At 48.5% G+C, this 12,838-nt stretch overlaps 1 protein-coding gene across 24 annotated transcripts in view; it reads right to left on the minus strand.

Annotated features, from left to right (window-relative positions):
• CSMD2 (CUB and Sushi multiple domains 2) overlaps positions 1–12,838 on the minus strand; it is a 337,680-nt gene that overhangs the window by 58,806 nt on the left and 266,036 nt on the right. For all 24 annotated transcript variants that reach the window (XR_013941772.1, XM_080566779.1, XM_080566782.1 and 21 more), the window contains 5 exons: positions 9,075–9,193; positions 8,911–8,980; positions 6,071–6,187; positions 4,889–5,098; positions 3,093–3,281 (listed from right to left, as the gene is read on the minus strand). Coding sequence is in view for 23 of the 24 variants with exons in the window: in XM_080566779.1 (XP_080422905.1) it covers positions 3,093–3,281; positions 4,889–5,098; positions 6,071–6,187; positions 8,911–8,980; positions 9,075–9,193 (705 nt within the window). In the remaining variant the exon portion in view is untranslated. The remainder of the gene's footprint in view (positions 1–3,092; positions 3,282–4,888; positions 5,099–6,070; positions 6,188–8,910; positions 8,981–9,074; positions 9,194–12,838) is intronic.

Genomic DNA, 12,838 nt, shown 5'->3' on the forward strand with positions numbered 1-12,838 from the left:
CTGTTTGCACCCATGCATGGAAGATACAGCTCCTGACCAGATCCCACCAGTGGGCAAATCTATTCACTCGCTCATGCAGCGTGGCCTGGACCAGAACCACGGAGCAGCTGGCTGCTCACAGATCGCATCTAAGCAGGGGGGAAATGATGATTTATTTGTAAAACAGAAGCATCCAATTCATTAATCAAGACGACAGTTCTGTTGCACTAGGCATCTTCCAGGTCTAAACAAACTTGCAAACTAAAGAGACATAACTAGGAACAGCCTGGGCAGTGAACAAGAGAGACAGAAAGCTGACATCCCGCTGGCGGTAGTGCAGGAGGGCCACAGCAAGTCCCTGGGTGCAGAAATCCCATGAACAAGCACTGGCCTCTGGATCTCCCCGGCACAGCTCTGTAGGTGAACGATAACGTCTGCAGCGCATTGCTGACAGCCTGCAACAACCAAAGGCATGTGCACAGGGGTAAGTGCAGTGCCATCTGCCTCAGCCTGCTCCATTTTAGAAGCCACGCTGCTGTGTTAACCCAGTCCTTGGCTTAGGTTAACGCATTCTTCCTCCCAGTACAACTTGTAATTTGGGCTCAGTGTTACAGTAATATACAGCACCACACACTCCTTTTCGTACAGGAGTAGCCCCACAGACTTCCACCAGCCTGGACACGACTCGATGTGCCAGATGTGAAGTTAGAGCCAGGCTCCAAATATTTACTGCCTAGTTCTGCTCTGCCTACTCATGTGGTCTGTCAAGCTGAGAAAAGCATGTGTATTTATATAAATCCACATGCTCATTTTCCTAAACAAACACCCAAGGAACCTTGGGGGCCGAGTTCCTTTCCACCCTGCACAGCAGGCAGCCTGCTGATCGCTGGAAAAACTCCCTGGGGTGCTGCTGGAAACCTCAGCCTGTGTGCATTTATTTTAGAATTACAACTTCTCTTTTAATTAAAAGGGCTTTCAGCTGTGACCTGTGTGGGGAAGGGGAGGTGGTTAGCCTAAGGCAGCGAGTCATTGCTGCTTGCTGCTATGCAAAAATGGACCGCCCAGCTTGGCTGCATCTCTGGAAGCAGCCAGAAAGTTCTGCATTGACTTCAACAGCACTTAACAGCCCAGCGGATGGGCACACAGAGGAAAAAAAGCAAATGGCCCAAAGTGTGCCTAACCCCTCACCCCTTTGTTCTGTCAGGAGTGCTGCAGAACAAGGAAGCTACTTAAACACAGTAGTAAAAAATAAGGACTGGATGGTTGTAGCTGGCAGAGCTGATGGCAGAGGTAAGTAAGGGCATAATCCTGCTACCGCCCACCCGCAAGCCCTACCAGCAGCACGCCGGGTACTCAGCCAGCAGGCTGAGCACCGAACAATTTCTCAACTCATGCACATCTCTGTTGCGTTGCTGCAGCCCCTGAAGAGCGGCTGAGAATCCGGTTCTTTATGCTTTGCGTTCTCTGGAGTTCAAGGACTTAGGACTTGAAAGCAGCACAGTATCAGCCCTCCCCCTCTTTCCCCAGCACACAGTTCTTGCAGACCAAGTGCTGTAGGGAGGCCGGGATAAAGGTCAGTGCTCCTGGGAAGTGCAGTGGAAATCTTCAATAAGCAACCTTGAATTTCTTAAGGGTTCACATGAAACCTTTCTAAAGTAAACCACACAACACTCAGCCCACTGGTCCAAAGGATAAAAAGACTGAAACAACCCTTTTGGGGTTTGAAAAGAGAATCTGGACATTGGAGCTTCGATGCCTACAACATCGATCGGCTCCCTTTGGGCAGCAGGGTCCTCCCAGCACACCCGGTCTTCAGGAAACAGAGCGTGCTCAAGACTACTGAAAACTGTTGGGTTGTTTTCCAAATATCATCCAAATATCATCACCACACTAAGGAGACGAGACAGGGGCACAGTCTTCCCACACTAGGAGTCCCCAGAGCTGCACAGGTCTTTTACCAGGGACCCAACGTGGCAGCGAGTGCTAAGGGCGCTGCAGCCCAGCAGGAGAGGCTGTGCCCACAGACAGCAGGGCTGATCAAAGCCTCTCCTCTACCTGATTATTCAGGCACACTGGCTCATCATAAAAATGTTGACTTTGATAGTTGTTTGAGTTGGCAAAAGGCAAGAACCTTAGTGAGGACAATAAAACACTGTTCTAACTGCGCTCAATGTCAGCATGAAACTGTGGGCTGGTTAACGAGGGGAAGTAAAAGGTAGAAAGAAAAACAGAAAGAGTCATTTCTACAAGCTGTAAACCTGACAATGCATCAGCAGTTGTTTAACAGGGCCAATACAGCAACATTTTTTTTTTTGTTATAAGCATAGAAGACAAACGCCATAGCTGCTATGCACAAGAATGGAGGAGCTCTCTGGGAAACACCTGTGAGGAGCTCACCACAGGACTTGCAGTACAATTTCCGTGTTCCCCAAAGAAGTCTGCACATGTGGGCATGTGAAAACCAATGAAGCCTTGAATTTGTCTGGTCCTGAACTCTTAAGCCAACTTTGGCAACTTATTTGACTTTCCTGATTCAGTGTTTCTCTCTCCAGAAAGACAATATTGACCTCTTGCATGAGGAAACTGCATCAGCTAGAGAATTAGGGCCTGCAAGGCTCTCTAGACCTCTAGTAAGCTCTGTGCATCGGCTGATCAAAAATACTAAACTAATGGAAATGGAACACTTGAAGAAATAAAGACAACAACAAATATTACTGCTATGACCCTGGGCTGCTTCCTTCTGGAAGCACAGCTCCCACCGATACCAGCAGCAAGGCTGACAGCTGCAGACAGTCCTCGCCCATAACATGAGATTCAAACGCACCACCTCAAAAGATGCACCTTGGTTTTGAACTGTTCAAAATGTTCACTTTGACTAGGCTGAAATATGTTGAGCATCAACTTACTGAGAACATGCTTCAACAACTCAGGGGTCGAAGCTTTATTCAAAGCGCTCGTTCCCAGCGTGTCTCCAACGATGTTTTTTTTTCCAGAGAAATTTTCAGCCCAGTCACAGAACAACGATTCAAAAGGAGGCCAGAACAAAATGCTGAGGCCTTTTCTTTCCCCAGAATGCCAGCCGGGGTGCTCTCGGGGTGAGCCCAAAGCCATACCTTCACACCTGGGCAATGGGTGATCCCAGTTCCTGTTGGTGCCGTGCTGACACGTCAGGACAGGGTGCCCGATCAGCTGGTACCCAGGCAGACACTCAAAAGAGATGGACTGGCCAACGTTGTAACCAGCTCCTCTTACAACGCCGTTGGCAAAAGGTTCAGGGTCAGGGCATTCCTGCAGCTCGTAGGCTGGAAAAAAAAATTAAAGTGGAATGTTTCATACTTATATTTTCTCATAAAAGCGTGAACAGTACACTCATCATGCTGCTTGGCTACTTCCCCTTGTACAATGACTTAATTGAAGGAGATAAAACTTTAATGAACCATATACGCATCCGCATGGAGGATGAGGGACAATCCTGCTGCTGCCTCGTGCTAGCCTCAGACGTGAGTCCTGGGGCCCACCCTGGTCCTCCGGGGTCTCGGAGTCTGCATGCACAGGGTTACCCCGCACTTCACTTCTAATTGGGAAATCTGCCTTGTTTTTCAACAAAATGTGGACGATCCCGATGATGAATGCGAGTCAGACTGATAGCATGTTCCACCTGGCATTACAAATTACTGGTCAGCCTTGCTGGAGCTCATTTGCATAGCAATTTCCATGAGATTACCCAGAGTGCCTCACCGAGCACATTCCTTCCAAAATTGTGCAGCAGCGCATGAATTATATGGCGCATGAACAGGACAGCCAAGGCAAAATTAATGTTTTCAATTAAGTATGAGTAGCGGCTTTTATTGCTATTTCTGGGGAGTCAGCCTTTTGTCAGTCCTTGGCTACAGCACGTGGCTGGAGACACCCTCTCCATCTTCCCCACTCCTCAGATCTCTCTCCCAGACAGAAGCTGGATCGTTTGGCTCCCAGCTGCTGCAGAGCAAAGCCTGTCCTGCTTATCTTCAGTATGGAGCACCCCATCTGCCCTTGGCATCCTCTGCCCATATTCCCAGGTGGACAAAGAGGACCGAAGGATTTTGCAGAGAGCCCGTTCAAGGTAGGGCTGTGGATCAAGCAGGATCACGTCCTCTTTCAGCAGGGGAAAGATCCAAAGGCAGCCCCAATCCGGCACTTTCAAAGAGCAGCAAATCCAGCAAGAGGGGCACTTGCAGGGCCTTGCTCTGCTGGCTGCAGAGACTGCGGCAGCTGCAGCTTGGAGGACATCATGTTAAAACTGGGGAGCTGTCTGAGGACACATGCTGGGTAAGAACTTAAGCCCATCTCCATTTCCCCATCGTTTCCAAAAACTGCACTGTGTCTTTTGATTTTAGTCATTTATTTCTCTACTTTCACTCCAGGTTTCCATGCCAGAGCCACTGTTCTATTATTTAGCTATTTACTCATTTGCTCATTTCCCTCCAGCAGCCTGCCTCAGCACAAAGTTAGGCTGCAGCTGAGGATGGGAGGGATGAGTTTGGGTGCGCCCAAACCGGACTTCAGCTGAGACTGAAAAGCAGCTGCAAAATTCCAGAGCAAACTCAGCTGCTGAGGACTCCTCTCGTTGCACATGACAGTCGACAGAGCCAAGATCTAAGTGAATCTAGCTGGAATTAATTCAAAGGCATTTCACTGTCACAAAGTACTCTAGGAACATTTGTTATTTGCCCTAGGCATAAGTCAGGGCGAACAGATCCCAGTTACAAGGATTAAGCATGGTCTTCTTGTAACACCTTTCCACTCATTTGGATTAAGTCCTTGTGGAATGAATTCAACAGAATAGCAGCCCACCCTCTCTCCCCCGCCCTCAGCGTTAGCACCTGGGGACAGGATTGTCCCAGCGCTGCACGTTCAGTGGCCTCCCTACCTTGGTATTCCAGCTTGAAGCCTGGCTTGTTCTGCGAGTGGTCACTGTGGAAATACACAGTGGTTTCATGAGACGTGGACAGGAGGGAGCCTGGGATTTCGGTGCCACTGAACCGCCCTATGACGTTACTGGTGTCGTATGGCCCATTGCGGATTTCAACAAAGTCGTGGTTTGGCTCGGTGGAGAAGTTTAGGAACTGGATGTGAGCACCTGGGGAGGAAGAATGAACAGTTTACCTCTAAAGCTATCCACAAGCCTTAACACATCAGCACTGCTCACCCAGTGATGCCCAATACAGCCTAGTCAATCAGAAGGAGTGCATTTACTGTGTCAGAGGTAGAGGGTGCCTTGTCCTGCTAGTTTCAGACAAGATCAGGCTATTAATGCTGTGGATTCAGGCTGCTGGAGATCCTGTGCTCTCCTCTCCCTCTGCCTGACACCAGAGAAATTATGCAGGCAAACACAGAGCTACACGGACCCCCTTCTTGCCATACTGCATCCAGCCAGCACAGCTGGCAGGCGGCTGAGCTGGGGTTTCCTTTCCTCAGCAGCGCACAGCAGCCATGCAGCTACACCTGGAGGAGGAAAGTTAATTCAAGAAGTCCAGAGTCAGCATTTCTTACAGGCATGCAATACTTCCAGCCCCTGGCAATTAGGTACCCTGCTGGGGCTGGCCTGGAGAGCAGCTGAGCTGGAGGTGTGCAAATCTCTCCTACTAATGGTTGGGGAGATCCTAATTTTTAACGTGATGATGGCTACATGCAATCTACCTCATGTAGGATACAGTCTGACAAAAGCTTTGGTCACCTTTCACATTTATAAAGGGAGGAACAGCTGGTGATATTTTTAGGCTATTACAAACATAAGTAGTTCAAGATGGGGAGGTACACAAGTACAACATGGGAGGGTGTTACAGCTAATTCAGAGGCAAATGTACAAATCTGTATCAAGCTGTTACACTCCACGGTGACCTGTAACCACCTTTTGAAGAAGTGTCAATCGTTTCATAGCACCATACAAATGCACCTTTAACAGAAAGTGGGATCAGGATGTCAAACACCAATTTCTGTAACTTATCTTGGCAAGCAGAGCATCCAGCACTTGCCAAGCACTACCGAACAGGGCTGGTATCCTCCTCTTGTCTCTTTTATGATAGCACCAAACCCAATCCCACTATCTCACCAAACCCCACTGGCAGCAATATCCTCCACGTGCAGTCCAGATTGCTGGGGTAGTTTCCTGGGAACCCTGGGCTCAGGAGCACTCCTTCCATCTCTTCAGCTGTTCCTCCACATTGGGCTGTAAAATCAACAGTGTTAATGGTCAGGACCACTTGCAGGTCTCTCTGTATGGCTGTGGCCAGCCAGTGATATGGGAAATAAAGACATAAAAAACCTAAGAAGAGAAAAAAGGACAGCCTGCTAAGGAGCTAGCACAGATTTTCCAGGCACTGAATGGCTGCATTACTAATGCATGCGCCTTTCTCCTGTCCTCGAGATAAAAGCCTCGACCCAGAGATACAGCGTTGGCCATCGCAGTGGGAGAGACAGATTTAAGCTGCAAGAGGAGAGATGGATGGTCTGCTCCCTCCGTAGACACCATAACAGTGCACATCATGCACACTGCGCCTGTTTGAATTTTTAACCACCCCAAAAATTGCTGTGAAGAACCAGAGTGATCTTATTTTCACTCCAGTTACCTCTGCTTTCTCTGGTTAACTGACCTACCTTGACTGCTATACTTGTCAATCTCCAGGCAATTACTGATAAATATAGAACAGCGTGTTTGCACACTGACTGAAGTAAATTCCCTACCAAGAAGCAGTCCACAGATGACAGCACAAAATATGTTTACAAAAAGCATCACATGAAATTTAAGCATAGATAGCATCTTCTCAGGCTTATCTGGATGACCTCTACCTTGTTACGGTAACACCATCCAACAGAATACACCCAGGTGCTCTCCTAACACGTTCTGACAGCGGAGGTACGGATTCCCTTTGTCCAGTATCACATTATGTGTGCACTGGCTACTAACGAGGCTTCTCCCAGAAGTTCTTTCTTCTTCCTCTTAATGGCTCTTTAGTAGTACTGCTTCTGAATTATTTAGGAGTCAAGCATCTGGATGAAGTGGACAGAAAGAAAACCAGCACAATGCCAGGGAAGCAAGAAGTCCCCTGAGCAGGGGAATGATGACTCCTGGGTTCTTGGGTGGCTGGTCCGCAGCCACTGGGGGTCTTGGCAGTGTTCAGACAAATTGGTGAATAATTAGCTCAGGACAACAGGCCTCACCACTGCTGGCATGGGGTGCTGCTGCTGCATCCCCACAGCTCCCACAAAGATGCCGGATGCTCACGATCATCTGCACTTGGCTGCAGAGACACGGTTATGCGTCTCCAAAGCTGGATGACCTTTTTCAGTCAAGTGTGATGCAGGCTAAGAGATAGGAACAGACAGGTGGACAGGCGTTTGTCCCGCTGCACTTAGTCGTGACTGGCCAAGAGCAGACAACCCGAATTAAATTGCACCCATGTTTACACGCTGCGACAGTGCCGAGCAGATGCAGCCCGGCCAGGCAAAATCCTGCTGATCTAAATGACTGATGCTGATCAAAAGCAGAAAAAAGAAAACTTGAAACTGGCAGCTGCTCAGATAGTCGCTGACCCTCGGTGCAGTATCGGGATCCTCCTCCTCCCTGCTGGAGTCCCCTAACCTGACGCTGAGCTGAAGGGCTTCTGGTTTCTTTTAGAGCAGCTCCCACGGGCACGAGTCCTTTAGCTCAGACATTCTGCTCTAACTGTCTCTGTACTTATTGCTGGCCTGCAGATCATCAGACGAGGAGCTGTTAGCTCTTATAATTACTTTAAAGCAAAATGATGTAAGCTAGAACAGCAGGAGCCTGAAATAACTGTTAACTAAAGCTATTAAATGCATAAACGTCTCTCTCAAAGCTGTAAAATGTGCAATATGAATATTAAACATCTAGATTTGCTAAAAGCAAAATACTGCTTGAAAATAATCCAAAAACTCCAACAAGTTCCCTTCACCTCTGTTGCCTCTTCTTCTGGGGCTTGCTTCTGCCACCGAGGAAATCAACTGCCCAGCCCTATTCTCCTAAGGTCTGAGATGCTCGGCAGGCTCAGCCCTTCTCCTCAGAGGCTGTCACAGGCAAATGGCTGTCTTGACAAGTGACCTGGCTCTTACTGGTCACACAGGACCTGTTAGACACCAAAGCGAGGACAGCGAGGCACCGGGAGGTGCAGTTTGGAGATATTGGGAAGAGAACAATAAAAGATGCAGTTTCAATGATGTCAAGATGCATTTAAAAACAAACAAACAAACAAAACAAACAAAAAAACAATAAACCAGTCTGCAGATCTTTGCTTAAGATGGGAAAAAAACCCTCAACCCATAGAGACTACCCGCTTCCAGTATAAAGAAGTCTCAGGTTTTCCCTTTAGAATGAATTTTTGTTGAGGAAACCATTTTTTATATTTTAAATTTAATACTGTATCTACATTTTAAACAAAATAAAGCAATCTGGTTGGCCCACAGGGATGACTGCTGAAATTTCCCCTTGCAGCAAATGAAGCCTTCTCCATGCTCTGTCTCGCCTACAGAACAAACCTGCGTTTCTCTGACTCAGACCTTCACAGCGCTCCTGTTCTCCTGCACCTCCAGCAGCCCTCAGCCAAAGGGCTCCATCTGAAATAAAACTTAGTGTGCTGTGCTCCTGGCTGCTGGGCTGCCCTACCACCATCGAGATGAAATCACCAGCATGCTCTGGTTTATACAGCCACTTTTAAAGCCCCTTTATATGGTATGTATGGGAAAACAGGCTGAGAACTGGGGCGCACCAGGAAATGGGGAAGGTGAAGAAAGCTCCCAGAGGTCGTGCTGTAAGAGTACAACTGGCTCTGTCTGGGCAATGAACTTTTCCCCATTTCATCAGCAGCCAATTTACACAGGTTTTTAGAAAGGTGCTATAAATATCAGCCAGATAAGAGCGAGCAAGAGTCCTACCGATGCAAAGTGGAGGCGGGTAATTCCAGCGCCGCACAGTGCCCGGCATGCACGAGATGTGAGAGTGTCCCTGACGGAGAGAAAAACACAAAGTTTGAGCATCTCTCTCTTTCCCAAACATTTATTGTCATCCTTTTTGTCGGAAAAAAAGCAGTCCTCAGTACCTGGAGGGCGTAGCCTGGTTCGCATTGGAAGGAGACGACGTCGTTCACTAAATAGCGCTCCCCGATCTTGAGGCCATTCCCGGGAACTGGGGGCTCTGGGCAGCTGGACAGACCGACGGCTGGAAGGGAAGAGTGTGGGTAAGAGTAGTGAGTGCTGCAGGGAGCGGGGCTGGCTACAGCCTGAAGGCAGAAGGAATGAAGTGCACACCTTCACTTCATGCCAGCCCCCTGATTACCACCAACCTCCACCACGGACATGGGGTGGGAAAGTCCCGGGGTCCTTGGGTTCCCCACCAAGACAGCCCAATGTATCCCACGGTATTCCCCTGGGCTATAGGGCATGTCCAGGACCCCTAGTTCACATCCAGTGCCTCCACTTTATCTGGAACACACTGTTCTTAACAAAGGTATCACTCATCATTATGTGATTCATGACCCCAAATGCTTTTGACTGAACCGTAATGGCTCGACCGAAGAGCTGCACCACGAATCAAACCTCCTGCCACCAGCCCTCCCCATCAGTCTGTGTGCATGTTATGTTCCATACTCCTTTACTGACCAGGCAGCATCTGATAGAAGACTGGAGAGGATGCAAGAGGGAATTACCTACCTGTGCTGTCCCTTGCTGGCTGAACTCTGTTTTGAGCCATGCTTGCAATATAAAGGACAAACTGTGTCTGTTGCACGCAATTTGTGCCTTCCTGGGCAGAAGCTGCCCAGTTTCATTCTCCTACCCCCTCCTCTCCCTGTGTTCATCTGCAGAATGAATTCATCGTGTGATACAAGCAGGAGCATGCGAGGCCAGACTTTGACAGAGCCTGTACAACAGCCCACAAAAATTTCATTCAATCCCGTTTCCATCTGAGCTACAACTGAGAAGCCCAATTAACAACTGCTGCAAGCCCAATTAGCAGTCCCAGCAGCCACGTGCCAGGTGACGGGCTCTCCTTTCTGTGCGTGCCACCCCCTCGTCCTTCTGCAACACCAAAAGGAGATAAAAGGAAGGCAGGCGCCTGCAGTCACCTCCTCGCCACCGCGGCTCCGCTGCCTGCCAGCGCCTCCCTCGCTCTCTGCTAGCAGCTGCCACTACCAGATAACCTCCTGCATCTCTGCAAGGGCTCGTGCTCTGCTTAGACTCAGTCTGGAGGCTGAGCCGAAAGCAGATGAAGAAACCAGAGAGGAGATGGTGACTCTGCTTCAGAAATCCAAGGCATGCTTTCCAGCAAGAAAATGTGCAGTCCCTCCCTGCACATGGCTGAAATGCCTGACCTTCAGAAAGACAGAAAGCAGCTTGAAATAACTTCCCATTCAGATCAGTGGCCACTGAATTTCACTCAGTCCTAAATTCTTCTTGCTCTGCTTTGACTCGCAAGCATGGAGAGATAAGAGCTTTGCTTGAGGAGTACAGTAAGGGAGAAAATAAACTCTGGTGTTTCTACCCATCTCTCAAAACTCCTTTGCGGCATCTAACTGAACAAAGGGTAAAACTGGGGACCAGAGCCGTGGAATTCCAGCCGTATGAGCAAAGCAAAAATGGTATTATTTCCACCTGCCCTGAAAATCAACACATATTAATTTTCTCAGCAAAGAAACCAAACAAACCTGGCAATCCCAAGCCTCAGGAAAACCTGAACCTGATTGTTGCACCTGGGCAATACAATCCTCAAAGAGCTTATTGACTGAAACAGTAGTGGGGAAGAAAGGGATGCAGCAAGAGGATTTCTGTAGCACACACTTCCCAAGCTCTCCCAGGGAGCATTCTGGATCACACTCTCCCTCCCAAACCCTCTTGGTTGCTGTAATTTTGCTCGAGCCATTAATATGCAAGGTTTCCATCTGCAAACACACCAAAACCTGGAAAGCTCAGTACTAGTTGGCCCTCTAAAAGCACACGCAGTCCCTGCAGTCAAGCAGCTATGCCATTTCTGGGGATGTTTTACAAAACGAAATGCACTTTCAAATCTATTTGCTGCTTTGGAAAAAATAAACAGAACATTTGTTGGCTTCGGAGACGTACACAAGATTTGTGATCAGAAGCAATTGGGAGAGCCCGTGTCCAGCAAGAAACAATTACGTTTGCATTGCCCCTAGGAAGACTGCAGGAACACAGACAGCAGTTCCAGCACATCGCTCCTCAGCTCAGCATCACTGCTACCAACGCAGGAACAGAGCCAGACCACCAGCACGCGTTAACCAGTCCTCTGAGACTCGCATGCAGACCCAACTAGCTCCTGGCCCCGTCACACCCATATCTTTAGTACCCTGCGAGTGCATGAGCCTGCCTGCTCTCCTGACTGCTAGCTAAACATTCGATTTCGATGCGCTGAATAGAGCTGAGAGCTGCCATTCTGCACCTGCTTGCCTGCATGCTGGCTGTGCTGCTGCCGGACTACATGTGAATAATTCAGCCAGCCAAGATATAACAGCTACCATCACTGTGACCCATTGTGATTTGGCTGCATAACACCTTTCTTGAATGGACATCTGCTCCAACAGGAGGAATCAAACCACAGAACTGGGGGAAAATGAATTTTCAGCATCTAAATCCAAAGCTGGTAGACCTTTCCAAGGAGACTTTCTTCTCTGCCATGTCTTCCAATTTCAATCAGGTTTGTTCTCCTACCAATGAGGATTATTTTTTTAATATTGTTTCCATATATCAATGATGATCTCAGGTCAGAATCTGCAAGAACGCAGCCTTGTCTTAGACCTGCTGGAAGCAAAGTGCTGCCGTTCTGTTGGGATGTTGGCATAATCCCTTACAAATGAACCCACTGAACTGTCCAATGCAGAGGAGTCAGGACAACGCAGATGCAGGTTAAGAAGGGTAATTCCATACCGCAATGGGTATCATCAAAAGGCAACGTCTCCAGCAATAATTGCTGCAGCTCGGAATGATGCCCTGGTAGCAGAGGCAGCTGACATTGTCCTCAGCTGTATGGACAGGAGCAGAGCCTGCAGATGGAGGGGGGTGATTACCTGCCTCTACATAGCACCCATTAGACAGCACCTCAAATACCGTACCAGTTTTGCTCCCTACAATGTAAGAAAAAGATCAATAAAGTGGAGCAAGCTCAGCAGGAGGAGGACCAGGATGGCCAGGGGCTGCAGCGCTTATCCTGTGATGAAAGGCTGCCCGGGGTGTTTGTGCAGTCTCCATCCTTGGATTTTTTCCAAAACAGACTGCATAAAGATGCAAGTAATCTAGTTTTATCTCATAGCTGACCCTGCTTTCAGCAGGAAGTTAGATGAGATTACCTCCTGAGGTCTCTTGAAGCCTGAATTATCCTATGAAGATCTGTCTAGCCCTGTATGCTGCCTCCAGCAATGACCAATATCGAATGCCTAGGAAGGACTGCAAAGAACAGGCAGTTCCTCCCAGTCTCTGGCAAGCATCATTTTAGACACTTTGCGAGCTAAGATTACAGCACTGTGTTGAGCAGGCCAACTCCCCATGAATTTTTAATACTTTGGCTTCCACAGCTCCTGCTGTACTACAAGACACAAACCAAACAGCGCTGCCAAGTGCATCAGCAGCAAGGTGCGGGTCGCTCTGTGACCCTGCATCTCCTCTGCTGCAGCTCTTCTCCATTTACACTCACTGCCTCTTTGTGACTTGAAGACAGGGAACCACATATGCATGGGCCCTAAAGCTCACTGCCCCTTCCCTGCGATACGCAGCTTCCACTTCTACAAGGCAACAGCTCTGTAACCATTTCCCCATTGCCCAGAGGAACTGAGAGATCAAGGCTGCATTGCTCTTA

This window comes from Anser brachyrhynchus, assembly GCF_964034855.1.
Source record: "Anser brachyrhynchus genome assembly, chromosome: 24".
Taxonomy (NCBI): domain Eukaryota; kingdom Metazoa; phylum Chordata; class Aves; order Anseriformes; family Anatidae; genus Anser; species Anser brachyrhynchus.